Genomic DNA, 18,018 nt, shown 5'->3' with positions numbered 1-18,018 from the left:
TGTATAAATTATGTATTATATTTATTCAGTGGGTCATTACAGTCACAATGAAGGTAAATATAGAGTATTCTTTGTGTATATGCATATATTTTTGCACAATATATTTCACCAAGCAAAAATACCAACACAATGCATGTAGTAATCATGGTATCCAATCACATCTTTATTGTATGATTATTCTAAATAAAACATACAATAGAAAAGTAGATGCACATCAATGACACTAGAGTCTTGTAAGGCAGGACCACCCTCTATATAAAAATGTCAGTGATGTTTAACAGTGAACAACAGAATACAGCATGTGCTAACCAGCAGAGTTTGAATTTTTATATGAAGGGTGGTCTCACCTCTTTAGACCCCTGTGTGCATCTACTTTTATGTATTTTTGTATTTAATTTTTATTCAGATTGATTATACAATAAAGATGCAATTTTATATTATGATTACATTGAGCATTTCAGTATTTTTGCTCAGTTTATTTACAACACATGTTCATTTCTGTATGTCTCATTATTATCAGTGGATTGACTGCTTTTGCACCATATAAAACCCGTTTTTAAAATAATTAGGGTCATTTATCAAACTGTTGTAAAGAACTGGCTAAGTTGCCCATAGCAACCAGATTCCACCTTTCACTTTCCAAAGGAGCTGTTAAAAATGAAAGAAGGAATCTGATTGGTTGCTATGGGCAACTAAGCCAGTTCTAATTTACACCAGTTTGATAAATGACCCTAAATTTGTTTTTTTGTTGTCTAAGTCTAACAGCCAAAATTAAATTTTTTATTATTCCCTTCACATAACTTTATGAAAACTTATATTTTTTCATGATGACTTTCCTTGGAACTATTTTAGGATACATACACTTATGGTCGCATGTTGAGGTTGAACAAAAACAATTATAGATTTTTTTTAAATGCTTTTTAACATGCAGCTTATTTGTTGTATGTAGGATTACAGTTGTGGTAATACTGAGTGATGATGTATATATATTTTATAACTGGTAAATGATCTTTTGGAGCATTTTATTTAACTTTATATAAACTTGGAATGTAGTGTATTATGCCTGTTTTTGTTAAATTAAAGGCAACCTATTAGGCCCTGCTGTTGTCAGGTGCCAGCCTGCCAATGCAACTAACTGTCAGCCTGTGATCACATTGCGAGGGTGCCTTTGGGCTTACAGAGGAAGGCATGAATGGCATGGCATTCTGTATGACAGGGACTCACATCATTATAATGATTTATAACTCTAAGTCTAATGAATTGTACTCACATAATGCTGTCGGTACAAATCATTTGAGATTGTGGTCAGGCAGGAACACACAGCATTATAAATTATTATAATGCTGTGGGTCCATGTCATAGGAGCAGCATTCAGGACAGGAAATACCTCTGACACACCAAGCGTATTTCTCACACTAAATAAGCTTGTGTTATATTGGCCAAAGACTGAAATCATGTAAAGATCATGCCTAATTGACAGTGTATCAGAACCTTCCTTGTAATGCTATCTACCTGTGCCAGTAGGACATGATCAGGCCAGATTTTTTGCATCTGAAGGCACCTGTTGACTGGCAACAAGCAGTGATTGTGAACATAGAAAAACTTTAATTTTGGTGGAAAATATAAATATCAACTCCAGGCACTCTACTTCATAAAAGACTTAAGATTTAAGGGTCTTGCGTTTGGGAAAATAGTTGAACTTTTTCAAGGCTATTGTAAAAAGAAAAAAAAAGAAAAAAAAAGAAAAAAAAAGCCTTAAAATTCTATTGAAAAAAGAAACCTGGTCTCCTCAATCCAAATTTACCCAGACATAAACCATCTCACACACCAAAGCATCCTTGAGGTAAAAAGAGTAGAACATACGGACAACAGATGCTCTATTGCTCTGCAGTACAATGCTTATTACGAGGTTTGTGTGATGTGGATGGGCCTGTTTCTTCACAGATGTCTTCATAATATTTCAATATTCATATTTGTACCATGAAACGGACAAGAACCTCTCACATGTACTCAGTGTTTTACAATGACACTTTTAGGGAGAATGTTATCATTATGAAATCTATACCACTCTCTGTCAGTGATGCAGTCCATAGAAATTAGACAAAAAGGCCATATGTATAAAGAAACGCACATTTAGTTTTAATTTACATCTTTTGACAATTTGCACATAAATAACAATGTAAACCAAAATGTAAACATAAGAAATTTGTTGTTCTAGCAAAGTAAAAAGCCGGTTAACTTTGGTCAGATTTTCTTTCTTAGAAAAAGAAACAAAAATAGAGAAACCACTGTTTGCTACATTTACATGTAATAAAATCCTATAAAAAAAAAAAGTAACATCTTGAAATAGTCATACATTAAGTCTTTGAAGTGAATAGAGAAAAGCACTACTGGCATTAAGTAAGGGAAGTGTGTGTCCAGAGACAGTAGTGATACTTTGGTATATATTACATTAATACTTTAGATCTTGCTACATTGTTTTCAGATTTCTGCTTGTACACAGTATAACAAGCTAGAATTCCAGTAAAGCTGTATTTTTTTTTGGTACATTTGCTCGAGACTTTGGCATTGTGCTCATGGACGGCATAAGGATCAGCCCTTTTCAGACTGTACAATGCCAGAAATGGTTTATAAATCAGTGCCACTGCTCTGTGCATATCTTAGGTTTATGCATGCTAAAAGTTTGCTTTGCCACATTAGGAAGCTGGAGTACTTGGCTGGATAGAAAAGTGATGTCATCACATCACCAGCAGGGGGAACCCCAGTGACAATTGTAAATTTTGATATGGACCATTCCATAATGTGGAATATGTCATTACTTTAGGTTAATAACCTGAAGTGAATATACTTAAACTAGAGTGCACACCGCAATATCCAGCCCGTACAACTGCAATATCTTTGGAGTCAGCAAGCAAAGCAACAGTACAAAGTGTAAGTTCAGTCTTTAGACTGCGTCTATTTGGTTTCTCCTTAAAAGTCACAAAGCTATTGGTTCAGCCAGCTTTTTTTTCTTCACCACTGGACAATGAGGTAAATTGTCGAACAACTTTGCAATGCCCTTTTCACTTAAATTAATCACAACAAATAAATGTACAAGACACAAAATACTCAAGGAAATGACTCACAGAAATATAAATGAGATGGGTGCCAGTAACAGGAAAAAAAATACCAAACACCTTATTACCCGTGTCTACTACTGGACCGTGGAGATGTAGCCAATCCTGCACTTGTCTATTCTGTTACTTTATACAGTGTCAAATCTTGTATTTTCCCAAATCTTACATTTTGAAAAAGTGAAACAGATGTTCTGTAAGTTTGGTTTAAAATACAGAGCTATAGCAAGGAGGATATTGTTACAAGCACATCTCGTGTGCAGTTTTTCGATGCTCTCAAAGGAAAGTGTTAAAAAAAAAATAATAATCTGACACTACAGTTTGCTTGCAGTGAAATAAATACACAATTTCAAATTGTACTGTCCAGCTTTGGCAACAAAATATTGATCATTGGTATGGAGAGCTAAAGGTGTTTTAAAAAAAAAAAAAAATCAAAGACACTGCGAAAGTATCTACATCAATGGCCACATTAAATATATACATAAATATATATATTCCAAATTACAATGAATTTTTTTCACGTCATTGTAAACGTTTCAAATTATTGCTTTTGTAATGATAAATTGCATAATAAATTATGAAGTACTTTTCAGTGACACAATTAGAAATAAATGATTGTCTTTTTAACAATAATAATTATTATAATAATATTAAGTGAGTAGGCAATACCCATATCCCTGTCTCTTTCCTCTTGCCCTGAGAATACGCTTATCTTGGAGTTCCTTCTTGGAGTTCAGGTTGGTCTTCTAGAAGAATGTTACCTTTCATAAGCTAAGACTATGCTGCAGCCTTTTGATTATGTACAAGGATGGGCTGCAATCACCTCAACTAACACTTGTTCCATGAGTCCATTAAGAGTCCATTTGGTCTATGGTTTCTTGTTTGACCTTAACTGGTAACAGAGGTAGCGGGGAGTTATGAGGCAGCTTTATGACAGAGTCTGATTGTTCATAAAAGTTGCAACCAGATGTGATTAACCCATTTCCCATACTCCTTGACACAGATACCTTCATACTTGCACCTTCTATTTCTCTTCGAAGAAGAGTCATAATTTCTTTCTCCACTGTAGGAGACATGTTACTTTCATCTAGTCTGTCTGCACTATCACTGATGTCAAATTTCTCAATCTCTTCATTGATCACTGTTAGGTCCTCCCTGGTGAGGCCGGGTCTTGGGGACACTGGACAGTTTCCCTTCATGTGTACTTGAAGACTGCACATGTGAATGTAACTTTTGTGGCAGTGAACACATTTATGTGGACGTTCTCTTGTATGAAGACGTTTATGGAGTTTGAGATGAACAAATTGGGTGAACTTTGCTGGACAGAGTTTGCATTGGTAGGGTTTCTCTCCAGAGTGCAGTCGTAGATGAGTTTTTAGGTTGCTTGTGCTGCTAAACCGCTTATGACATACCTAAAAAAAAAAAAAAGAAAAAAAAAATTAGATCATTCTTTATATATGTAGATTTTCTTGTCATGAAACGCCACAAAAAATGGTTTACAAAAGATTTTAATATATATACACACCTGACATTCATGAGGCTTCTCCCCAGTGTGTACCAAAAAGTGCTTTTGTAGATGTGCCAGCTGGGTGAATCCCTTGTTGCAAGTCTGACATTTGAATGGCCGCTCCCCACTGTGAACTCGTAGATGGACCTGGAAAAGTAAATAATAACTATGAATTCATCTATTCTAAAAATGGAATTAAAACAGTGCCTTCTATACTATATATAGTGTATTAGCTTACCTTAAGATTTGACAATTGTCCAAATGTCTTTGAGCAGATGTTGCACTCATATTTGATTTTCCCATTTTGCTTTTTAAGAGGGTAGGGAAGAGTCTTATATCCAGTCATGTTCCTTTTGTTTTTGATCAAATTGATGGCTTCATCGCTGTTTATGGTCATCACTGCAGAGGTAGGTTTAGGTTGCATAACATGCTCAGAACTTGCTGCTGTGCCAGCAGTGGGGGAGCCACTTGTTGGACTCATCTGCCTATCTTTCATACTAGCAGCTGCGCCTGTGATGGAAAAGGCACTATTGGGTGCAGGAATAAGAAAGTCTCGTGGCTGATCAGGCTGTAGCAGTCTGCATCCTCCTTCATGTGGGAGGGAACCAGGAATAGCCGCAGGGTTTAACATGTGATGAGAAAGGCTTCCACCTCCAACCATACTGCTGTAAAATGGATACATTCGTGGGATAATATTGAAATTATTCATGGCATTAATGTTATTTAATGTGTTAAGGCTACTGCATCCAAGACCGAGAGGCGGTAACAAGAACTTGTGGTAGGGAGGATGGTATGAAGAAATGAAGGTTGGAGGTAGATGACTTGCTGGAGGTGCATAACTGGGAAAAGATGCTAGTCCTTCAGCGCTGTATGGTCTATTAAGAAATGGGTACAATTCTCTGTGCTCTTGTGACGTTTGGTGAGGGGATAATGCAGATCCTGGGCTACTGTGTGGACTTGAGCTTTTAAAACTGTGGTCTGGGCTGCTTCGTGCTGAAGGACTTGGTGGTGTCGACGGCTGAATTGGTGAATGCATCATATAATTTGGTCTTTCAAGGCCATATCCAATAGTGCCCTTTAAATAATCTTCATGAATGTTTGAGCGGAATGGATACACAACTCTTGGGAAAATTGGTCTTTCAGGGCTGGAATTTTTAAGTGGTTCTATGGCTTCTTTGTTGAGGTTTACAACATCAAAATTATTCAGTGGGGTGTCTTTGGGCTTTGAATGATTCGTGTTTTTTAGAATCTCCTTAACACTGTGCTCTTTCTTGGGTGTGTTTTTTTGAAGTGTCATCTCTTTCCGAGAAATCTGCTCCTCTGTGATAATCAAACTTTGCTCTAAAAAAAAAAAAAGAATATTTAACATGTTATTATAACCTGAAAATGTTTTTAAAATACATTGTTTAGTTAAATATTAGACTGTAATAGTATTCATATTACCAATAGGTGATACTAATTACAATGCCATTATATAACCATCCTACAGACTAGTAAGAATTTGCATGAAGTTATAGAATGCCTCTGGAGCCATTTTTACTAGCCCCTGACCAAAGTCCTAAGGACTTTTAGAAAGGCGTTGATATGAGAGGCATTGAGAGCATTCACCAGTGAGACAACTTGTACAAAATAAATACGGCTTATCATGTCGATCTGTCTTTCACTTAGCGTGACAAGAAGGAAGAGAGAAATGCAAAAAAAAACAAACAGGGGCTAAGGTAAAGGTGCTATAGATTTCAGTGCTACCCATGTGAAATACACCGTAACCATCAGTTGGGCTGCCTATATACACTAGACAGCTGTTGAACAAATGCTATTCTATCTCTCCTGACCCCCCCCGAACCCATACACACGCAGGTCGGTTGCATGTGCATGTTCTTAATATGGAGAAGAGAATAACCTGCTGCCAGACACCTCTCGCAGCAGGTTATTTCAAGAGAACAAAAGGATTGTACATGCTGCAATTCAACAGCTCCTTTCCTCCCTCTGCATTGGCATCCATACACATTAGGGTGCATTCACATGACCGTATATATTTTGTCGTCTGCAAAATATACGGATGACGTCTGTGTGATGTCCATGTTGCATCTGTTTAGTTTTTTGCTTAGTTTATTGTAACAATGCCTATTCTCGTCCACAAAACACAAAAAGGTCAAGAATAGGACATGTTCTATATTTTTTGTGGGACTATGGAATGGACATACAGATGCGGACAGCACACAGTGTGTTGTCCGCATTTTTTGTGAACCCATTAAAATAAATGCGGATTGGATCGCACCAAAAATACAGTCATGTGAATGGGACCTTAGATGGTTGACTGGTCCTGAAAAAAAGAAAAAATCAACAGTTTCAGCCATCATGTATCTAATGTCTATGGAGAACTTTACATTTTAGTCAAAAATTAGGTTTCCACCATACATTACAAATTAACAGCCTGATAAAAGGCATGAGATTTTTGTTCGAGTTTTGCTGACAAGGTCATATCTATGGTGACATTAGTAGTACCAGAGGGGTCTGTCAGTTGCTTATCCAGATTTTTTATGAAAGGGAACAAAGCTTAGTAAACTTTCCAATTTACCAAGCTATGATAAAGAAGTTCACTGAAAAGACAAGCAAATGAACACAGTTTTCCATTGCCTTTTACAATAAAAAAATAAAATTATAAGCTGAAGACATGCAATGCATAGCTACAAGAAAGCCACATAGGTGAAAGTTATGTTACAAAAAGCCAAAGACCAGAAACTGACAGAAAATGTGAGATGGAGAGATATCGCTTGTAAGGGTGAGAGATGCAATCAACTTCACCCTAAGAAAGGAAGTGAACAACAAATTCTACAGAAATGTATTCAAAGACTGGTCAATGCGGTGTCTGTGAACGTGTGAAAAAAACTAAAACTATTAACTAGTTTAGTGTTCCACATTTTGAATAAAAAAGGGCAGAACACGCACTGCTGAGAATGAGCTGGCCACATCTGTAAAGAGGCCAGGAAATATTGCTGGATAGGTACTACACGTCATTCTTTGGGTGTTGCACCCATCAAATGACAGGGTGAATATCATAGGCAGTACTAGAAACATTCCAAGCATTCCCCTCCATTGACACCTCAATCTACTTACTAAGATTCATCACCAGCTCCCTAGAGGAAGGATAGTCAAGTCTGTCTGCAAAGTCCCGACAGTACCATACAAGCAGTTCCTGATTGGCTGGAATAGGCTTGATGGTGTAGAAATAGATGCTCATGCCATTTTGGCAGGCCGCCAGATTCTGTTCTTGAATGGAGTGTGCTGGATTCACATAGCGCATCCAGTTACTCTTTTCTTCATTGTAGCCATCGATAAAATGGTTAAACTCGCCATTTAAATAGATCTACAAATACAAAAAAGTTTTAATTAGACACAGTGAGAAAATCTATTTAGATACCTTGACTTTGACAGATTTTTTTGCTGTTTGTACTGAGTTACCTCTCCAATAATAACCATACAGAGACAAACATGACAACAACGTCCTTGCAGTTATTATACTGTAAACGTCCCTCCTTCCTGTAATAGCCGCGTGATTGAATTGTTCTAACTTTATCTATGATTAAGCGCACACTAAAAAAGTACTGTCAGTGAGTCAGTACTGTCTCATTAACATGACTTCAAGCTAAACAGGCTTTTGCACTTGCAGTTTTCCTGGCCATCCCAAATTTCTTCCCCATCTGACGGAGTGCACATTAATCATATAAATACGTGGAGTAAAGTCATTTTGTCAGAACACTGGGTGGAGCAAAAGGTGAACTTCACCTGCCAAAACAATGACTAAAATTGGAATGGGGCCAGTTTTGTCACTCATTCTTCGCCAGGACACTCACTTTTCCTCATGCTAGACAAGCACTGTCTTGTGATGTTTTGCCCTGTGCTTTTACAGGGGAGGGACGTCTCATTTTCACAATCCATGGTTAAAAATAAAAATACAATAGAGAGTAAAGATTGTATGATTAAACTAAAAAATGCCAGGAGACAAAACTTTTTATGCTTCTTTTAACACGTTGTTCTGCTTATGAAAGCGAGACTACAGGAAAGGCTCATGATAAAAACATACAGCGCTTTGTGTTCTGGTCAATGGACCCCAAAGAGCCTCTGTTTTTTTTATTATAGAAAAGGGATCCAAAATCCAGTGCGCATTAGGAGTTGTCTGGAGTTTTGAAATACTTGCATTCTGAGCTTTCAGAGTTTTGCTCTGGTCTAGTTAACAACATGTTATACCATAGTGATAGATGCATCTTTACAGCGCATATACTGTATATCCACACTTGTATATACAGCAAGTAAACTCATTAGCCTTTGCTGAGAAACTATGTGAGAAAGGAATACGTTGGTGGAAATTATCCATGGTGTTTGAGCCTCCAAAGCTTCGTATGTCACCATGAAATCCCCTGAATATTGATATCTTAAGAGAAAAAGAAGTTTTTCCATCTGCACCTGATTCTATACAGGAATGACTTCTTTTGTGGGTATTCTTTAGTAAGTAACTGAAAAGCATATCTAACCATATTCATACGTTTACAGAGAAAGAAACTACCTAAAACCATACTATTTCCATGTTACCCAGCGCAGTGATGGTGCTGACTCACAGTTCACTTACAAGAAATAATGTCACTTTAAGGGTTTGCTCAACCCCAAACATCCTCTCTTTCAATACGTGAAATTAAAAAGACTTTCCTATAGACATTACTGTCACACCCTCTGGCCCAGATGAACAGTGATATGTTACACAAATTAAGTGAACTAAAGAAGTAGAAGAAAAAAAAAATACTAAACTACAGTAAAAAAATAAATAAATGTATTTATAGTAAATTAGAAGCTCACCCTCCAAAAGTATTTCCTATTGGCATTCTTGGGAACAGTATCATTTGTGTAGACCTCGCCTACAAATGGTCCAAAACGGGTTCCTTTTGGAATATACTCTTTGCTTAAAACACCAATCACCTGTACAAAAAAGGAACAAAAACTAGTCAGATACATTCATTCATGTTAAGTATTTGGCATCCAGGTACACAACCAGAGTCAGTATTATGCACCTCTATATCGCCAATATATTTCAACAAGAGATTATCCCAGTAGTCAGGGGTAATTTCTGTCCATTGTGCTGAAGTAGAGTGAATACGTATGGAATACGGTTGTTTGTCACCTATGTCAACAGAGGGCGATGTAGACAGAAGAAAAATACACTGCACTGAATACTGTCTCAGGTCACATATTTCTACTCAAACTTGACATATTTAATAGTGTCATTTTCTACTCATAACCGAAGTCGATTTCTAGAATCTGCATATTCTGCACTCAGACTACTCAATGCTAAAGTGACTATTTTCAAGGACAAATGAAACAAAGAACAGAAATGAATACATATATCATGGAAGAATTGATCAGGCCAAGTCTCTATAGATGGTAGTAGTAATTTGAAGAACGATGCCACACACAGATGTCTGACCAATTCCCACCTGCTGCTCTTAGTTCATAAACAGTTGGGTTTCAGACTCCCCCACATACATTTTTCTACTAGCGTCCTGATCAGTACAGTAAAATATTCTTTAAAAAAAAAACATACTTGAAAGAGTCATGGCAGACACATCTGGTGCTTCAGTTTCAGTGACACAGCAATACTTAGATGACTGGAATTGAGACACCAGTTTACAAAGCTAAAAGGAACATCTCGATTTCTAAAAATCACTATATCAACTGCTGTAAAATAATAGGATTGGGGCAAAAGACCATCGACCTGATAAAAACGACTTGGCTGTTGATCACATCTGAAAGTTGTGCGCAGAATAAGTCTGGGCTCCGCTTTCTGCTTGCCATGAATCCGTTAAGTGCTTAGAAATCCATTATACAACTTCTAATCTAAACTAGGATGAATCTGCCACTGGAACTGACCCAGAAGTCCTTATGATTCATTGCCGGGGCAAGGCCTTTTCTATAAACACTTCAGGAGAGGGGGCAGAGGGCTTTTAGCAACTCCATTCTTAATCTTCCCCCTCCTTGACTATTCCATTTCTTTACAACCACCAATGACCCCTCTACCAATTTAAAAAATCAATCTTTGTCATTATTCTGATCCACGGAGTGCTGCCTGATAACCAGGCGCAAAAGAGACAAAAAACAGTAACCCATCTTCTCCTAACAAACATTCGCAGATCTGGGTGGAAGATCTAAATGAAAACTAAAACCTATTGCAGTCAATCCATGATAGCATAATATTGGATACGGACTAGCTAAGTATATAACATACCCACCCCCCATGATTCGGCAACATATACCCCAAAATCTACACAACAGCCTTTTCAATCTTCTTTCACAATGAATTCAAAATTGCCTGTACGAGAACATAGCAAAGTGCTAATATTGATGCTTTAGTGTGAATTAAACTTGTTTTTCAGCATGAGCAATAGAAAGCGCTGATTTATATATAGAAGGTATATAAAACAAATCCTGTAAAATATATCTCCATAAAAAAATATATGTTAGCAAAGCTTTAGTGACGGTACATCATATAAAATCTATGCCTTTATTAGATCTACTAAGCACATACAGGAAAACATCCTAGGAAGCTGCTCTGCCGGAAACCTGTGGAATGCAGTAGCATAAAAGGAGGGTTTTGGAGATTACGAGACAGCTGATTTCAGTCGTACACCTCACTATAATTGCCATATAAAAATTTAAATAGCCCGTTGCTCACTTCACAGGACTTATAAAAAGAAAAACGCAAAGAATGCACTCACTCTGTTCGGAGGTAAAAATGTAGACAACTAATCTACACTGGAACCCATCAAGGAATCTGAGGTGACACCAAACAATGCTTTCTCCTAAACGTAAACCTTATGACTAAAAGGTTGTTGTTGTAGAGATTACTATTCCTTCTTCTAATAAAATGTGCCCTTACCGGAAACAAACAAGCTATTGATGCCAAGTAATTATACAGCTATTTGAGGCCAAGAAACTTGGAAAACTATAGCACTGAGCTATGTTCGATCCAACTATTCAGAATGAAAGAAAAGTGGATATTTTCCACAGGAACCCAGTTTTTTTTTTTTTTAGATAGTTCTCGAAAGTTGATTTAAAGTAACATATACTAACCTCTTTAGAGCCAGGTACGTGCTTAAAAAGTAAGTTCCTCGGTAGAGAAGCTTGTGCTTGGACAAGGTTACTTCCATCTGAGCTGCTGTCCCATGGGTGATCCTTCACTATATATGTGCACTTTGCCTCAAATTCAGACTCTGTCCAAAGCGTCATATCGGCTCCTTCCACATCCATTTTCATGGTCTGCTAAGTCCCCTCTGGATGGGGTGATTCAGTACTTGTAATAACTGTGGTTTCTTGTGTGGCAACCTGGCATGGGCAGAAGTGGAAAAAGACAACCATAAGATCCCAAAGTTCTTTGTTGTGTGGTTTTCTGAGCAAATATGAAGAATTAATTGATTTACCATCTAATGAAAAAAATAAAAAAAATTTTTTTTTGATTAATACATGTTAATTTTAAATTGGCACTTCTTTAGTATCCATATATTGGGCAGCAATGAGATGTATCACCTACCTGTGCTACTGCTAATGGTGGGGATTGGCTTCTTAGTATCCTACATGCCCCTTGGAAGTCCTGACTGCTAAACTACTCTGAACCCTTGGAAGCAGTGCCTTAGAAAGTGTCACAAACAAGGAAAGGAAGAGGAAGAAGCTGCTGTCTACGTCTGAATGAATCTAAAAATGGAACTTGCATGCTACAAGGAGAGGAACTCAGCCTGACTCTTTGAATGGGGAAGCCTGAACTTTCCCACCAGCTTCCAGCTCACAAACAACTTTCAAAACAATCTAACTCCTCTGACGTCGGGTTTTTTTTTTTTCATCCTGTTGAAGTTAAAGAAAATAGAAAAAAAAAACAAAAAAAAACTTCTACATCCTGCCAGCATCCCCTGCTGCAACACAATCTCCTAGGCTACTGGGAGGGGGGTCTCGTTAACTCCTTCATGACAACAACAACAACGAACAGTCGTCATTAGGCTACCTGGATTTCCTAAAACAGAAAATCCGCACGGATTTCCATGCGTTTCCACACCAAAAACCGCATGTGTAACTTGCGGATTTGTCGCTGAAAGGTCAAATCCTCATTATAAAAAAAATAAAAATGCACAAACAATTGACATGATGCAGATTTGAAAAAGAAAATGTGTAGATAAGTGTAGGTGAGATTTGTGCTGTATTATGTTGCCAGTGGAGGATTTCCTGAGGAGCAGTGCTAGCAGTCTTACCCAGGCAGAGTCCACACACTTCCCCAGCAGCTCTCTCCCATAGGGCGCCGTTGCTTGCAGTCAGTGTATCATAGAGACGTGCAGAGACTCCACACCTTGAGCTCTGCTCTCCTCAGCTCTGCCTCTCTCATGCTGCCTGACAGGTGCTGCCTCCCAGAGACACTGCCGGCCTGCCCTGAGCTCCGCTGCTTATGATCACTGTGTGAGCAGCACACGGGCTGACTTTCTCTTCCTGCTTTCAGGTTTCCGATTACTGTCACGAGGGTGGGGCTACTATGGCAGCTCGGGCTACCTGCAATGCTCTGTGTCGGGAGTATCAGCAGGGACTGCAGGTAGAGATGACATCACACACGGCTCTATGAAACTACAACGCCTCAATGTCAGGGATGAATCTTAAGGTTTATCCTCGGTGGACGGGTCCTGCTTTCGGCCGGGGAGCGGGGGGTTAAGCAGAGGCTGCTTCGCACAAAAGCGCGCGCCTTGTGAGACAATGTGAGCGGACTGAAGGTGGCCTCAGCTCCGCAGAGAACACAGACACTTTGACATGCAGATGACTCCATTCACCCCGTGCCGTATAAAAAAAAGTGTGCGTGTGCAGAAATGGCTGTTTTCTTATGTTAAGTGACGCTTTTGAACAGAAACTCTGCTTTTAGTTGCAGTGCTCTCATGCTCTGAGGTGATAGTTACCGCTGGAGTCAAGCAGGCTGTTCACACTGAGAGGAAAACCACAGCAAAAGCCCAATGTTCAGAGCAGACAGCAGTCAGGCCACAGTGACTGTGTATGGGACAAGTGGCTTGTGGTACCCACTGTCTGTCATGAGACCTTTGTCACTGACTGGAATCTATGTGATTCGAAAACTATGACTGAGCTTTTCACTTGGTTTCTTCCTTCCTCGTGTCCCCAAAAAAAAACTCAATTACCTTATTAATCAGCAGTTCTCATGCAGCGCACATTTCTTGCTACTTTCACATTTGCGTCTGGACGTGACTGGCAATGTACGCCTGATCTAAAGAATTTCCCAAGGCAGTAACCTTTGTGTTTGTTACCTTTCAGACAACCCTTCAAAATGACATTGAAAAGTGGTCTTCTCGAGAAATATATGGTGGGACTGGAAAACCGATCTGAATGAGGCATTGGTCTTCTCAAAGAGGTGGTCTTTAGAAGAAGTTAGGCTTCGTTCACATCTCCGTTGTGTACTCCGGTAGAACAGTCTACCTGTATCCGGCATAGCTCGACACCACCAGATTATTATTATTATTTATTATTAAAGCGCCATTCAGTCCATAGCGCTGTACATATGAAAGGGGGTGCACATACATAATACAGACAATTGCACTAATCATGAACAAGACAATAAAAAATGGCATCCGGACGGTTTCCAGCATAAATTCCGACTTTCTGCCAGGAAAATACTGCTGCTTGCGGCAGACATACACAGCAGAGCGTATATCAGTCGTGTCCTCAGAAGTACAGCTGTCTTATCTCTAGAGATACTAGTCTCAGGTACTCCACCATGCGGCTGGCCTCCATATATTTCACTATATGGATCCAAAATAGCGCAAGTGAATTATGGTATATATAATTTATAACATAAATTCCATAACACATTGTTAATATACATCTTGCCACTTTACGTATTTAATTTGAACATTCTGACTATAGATAGATATTATAGATAGGTATGAGATAGATATACAGTCTATATATATATATATATATATATATATATATATATATTCTAGAAAAAATTAACTTCTTATCTTTGTCTCAATATTTAGTGTGCGAAATTCAGGGAAGGTCGGGAAATGAAGGTGAAAAGTGACTCCTTAAGATAATGCCCTTGCTTATCTCAACCACTATCAAACAACCTATTGTTTTCTGATGGGTCCCATTGAGAAAGGTGGAGTAATGCGGTTAATGTTCAATAGGGATCTCCCAGTCCCCTCAAGGAATATGGTTGGTGACAGAAGGACAACACCGAGTCCTCTTTTAACTTCCTCTCTAAAATCAAGAGCAAAAAAGAAAAGGAGCCGGCGCACTAGTGTCTCTTTTAACTCCCCAAGCAACTCTTCTTGAAGAAAGACATTGTTCTTAGAGGAGCTAATCCTACAATGGAGAGTCCATTAGAGGTATTAGGAGGTTGGCAGCAGCCGTGATCTGCAAGAAAGGCCCTGTCCTGACAATAGACAATTAATGCTGATAAATCTCCACTACTTGTTGCTGGTCTAATTCCTCATAATTGTGTGCTGCTTGTCTTGCCTCCTGCCGCACGGGGATGATGCGTGGCTCCAATAATCTCTCCGAGTACCTGACCTACTTCCTGACACGGTCTTTTCAGGACCTGTCTTCTGCCCCATCTGGACTTTTGCCTGCCACCAACCCCCCCGCTTCATCCTTTCAGAGTTCACTGCTACATTAAAAAGGCTGCCAGAAGTGTGGTGAAACCCATCGGCGCGACACACATCCAGATCAATACTCTGCAGCACCAGACAATACTGTCCGCTAATCTGTAATAACAGCTAATCATGCTCAATTTGGCTCACCAGTGATTAAAACGTACTTTTCATTAAGCTCAGAGGACAAGGCAGACGCACGCTGACAAGCTAAAGATTTAGTCGTCGAACTTGAAAAAATTGGCAACAGGAAGGATGATATCAGTTGACCTCTTTTTAACACATTGACTGTGTAGAAGTCTTGTTGATTGTAAAGAAAAGTACAAAAAAAAACAAAAAACAAGCGAAACAGTAAATACGTAATGTCTAAAGTGGTCAATACAGCTAAAAGACAGAGAGAACACAGATGGCTCATATCAGGAGCTGCTTTTGGTAGCAATATTTGGAATGCCATAAGACAGTGACGCTCCTTGAGACTCCTCAGCATCCGTGTGTATAGAGAGGCATGCCTTGTAGAGCGGGCTGATTGTACGTCACATCAATCTCTGCCAGGAAGGGTTGTCAGGCTGTTAACAGTATACCTCTGATAACTCTCTTTTTTGTGATAAAGCAGAAGCAAGCAGCACCCGGCAGAAGCTTAACTGATAAAACGGTGTCAAATCAAAACCATTTGTCAAGTGGGGGTCCAGGCTAAAATCCCGGGCCCAGGAAGTAGATTTATCTAGTACAGTACATTAACTAGTATAAATAACACTGACCAAAGTAAACACTGCTACTCAACAGTGTCTCCAGTACACAAAGAAAACCAGCAGGAGCCCCACACCTTGTACGCCACTCACTGCTGGAATCAGAAAAGCCATGCTCAGAATAAAAACTATTTGACCACAATTTGACTTCTATTGATAAATAGCACATGTATAGAATGAAAGAATCTGAAGAAGTACCTTGGGTTATTTCCATACAGCAGGCATTCAGTGTGCACTGAGGGCATTCCAGTTTTAGTCCATGTGTAACATCTGTGACTAAGACACACGCGTCTTCCCTGTCTGCTGTATACACACTCTCACTGGCTCTTTAATTCTAACCCTCTCCCAGACTGCTTCAAGGATTTTAAAGTTTTTCCTTACTACAAGCTTCTCCCTCCCCTTGACTCAGCTCCTCCCCCATTTAGTAATTAGGCTTAACAAGAGCAATTAACAAAACAAACTCTTTTTGGCCCAGCTGATAATTCCGATGCCAAATTGTTTTAACATGTGCAAGACGGTTTGCTTAGGCTGAGTGAAATCAGGAAGAAAAGACAAGGCAAGAGAAAGAAAAAACTGCACAATAGCAGCCCGTCTTGGAGTATGAATTTGGTTTATAGACTATTTGCTAGAAGGAGGGAGCAGAGCAGTTGTCCTAATTGGGAATCCTGGTTCCTAGCATCACATTAATTGTCACATCTAATATTAAATGAAAGACAGTCATCTGAAATATATTTAATCACAAGAGACACCTAAAGAGCTACTCTGGACAGTCTTGAAATCCACAATTACAATATATTAGGGAGTATTTTATGGGGGTTTTTTGTTTGTTTTTTGTAATATAGAAATGAAAATATTACATTTTTAAAATTCTTAACTGATTTGTTATGGATGACTTTTTTAATGATAAATATGGCAGTCCCAAATATAACATTTTACAAAAAAAAACCACCTCATTTTGAATAGCAAAATCAGAATAAAAAAAAGACTTTATATTTAAAAATAATTGGATCTTTTTTTCTGTACTATAATATCTCAGTTATTTTGTTTGACTTTTGGTTAATAGAACTTAAATCTAATTATTAATCTAGAGGAACATAGATATTTGTTCTTGTCAGATAACTCTATCTATCTATCTATCTATCTATCTATCTATCTATCTATCTATCTATCTATCTATCTATCCTTCTGTTATCTATCATCAATCTTTCTATCTATCTGCATATCTATCTATCTACATATCTATCTATCTTTCTATTATCTATCATCAATCTTTGTGTCTATCAGCTATCTATCTATCTATCCATCTATCATCTATCATCAATCTTTATATCTATCAGCTATCTATATATCCTTCTATTATCTATCTATATATCCTTCTATTATCTATCATCAATCCTTATATATATATATCTATCTTTCTATTATCTATCTCTCTATCTACATATCTATCTATCTATCTATCTATCTACATATCTATCTATCTATCTATCTATCTATCTATCTATCTATCATCAATCTTTATATCTATCAGCTATCTATATATCCTTCTATTATCTATCTATCTATCTATCTATCTATCTATCTATCTATCTATTTATCTTTCCTCTTATCTATCATCAATCTTTATATCTATCTATCTTATATTTATCTATCTGCCTACCAAGAGTGTAACTACCATAGTGGCAGACCATGCGACTGCTATGGGGCCCGGGGCCAGGACTCTACCCTCTAAAGGAACAACTTTTAACAAACGAGGCAGCGGAAAAATGGCCCAAGTGTCATTGAAAGGGGTTTAGGCGGAAACCCTTCTGTCCTGTGTGGGGGGCCTGGGTTGATCCTTGCTATGGGGCCCTTACTTCTCTATGTACACCACTGCTGCCTACCTACATATTTATTTATCTATCTACCTGGCAATCATCTATCTAATCTATCTATCCTTCTATCATCAATCTTTTTCTCTATCTATATATCCT

General features: G+C 38.3%; 1 protein-coding gene across 3 annotated transcripts; it reads right to left on the bottom strand.

Annotated features, from left to right (window-relative positions):
* Positions 1-2,132: 2,132 nt before the first annotated feature.
* PRDM1 (PR/SET domain 1) lies at positions 2,133-16,366 on the bottom strand. Of its 3 annotated transcripts, XM_040428820.1 has the most exons (8): positions 12,906-13,107; positions 12,087-12,089; positions 11,740-11,991; positions 9,472-9,591; positions 7,738-7,987; positions 4,859-5,961; positions 4,639-4,767; positions 2,133-4,525 (listed from the first exon to the last, which is right to left on the bottom strand). In XM_040428820.1, exons 3-8 carry the CDS (start codon positions 11,920-11,922, stop codon positions 3,965-3,967), a joined length of 2,346 nt encoding a protein of 781 aa, XP_040284754.1. In that variant the 5' UTR covers positions 11,923-11,991; positions 12,087-12,089; positions 12,906-13,107; the 3' UTR covers positions 2,133-3,964. The 3 variants fall into 3 exon arrangements, with proteins under 3 accessions (XP_040284754.1, XP_040284752.1, XP_040284751.1); XM_040428818.1 differs by lacking the exons at positions 12,087-12,089; positions 12,906-13,107 and adding an exon at positions 16,244-16,366; XM_040428817.1 differs by lacking the exon at positions 12,087-12,089.
* Positions 16,367-18,018: the final 1,652 nt, after the last annotated feature.

Source organism: Bufo bufo, chromosome 4, assembly GCF_905171765.1.
Source record: "Bufo bufo chromosome 4, aBufBuf1.1, whole genome shotgun sequence".
In the NCBI taxonomy this organism is placed as follows: domain Eukaryota; kingdom Metazoa; phylum Chordata; class Amphibia; order Anura; family Bufonidae; genus Bufo; species Bufo bufo.
This window is presented reverse-complemented; position numbering and strand designations above follow the sequence as displayed.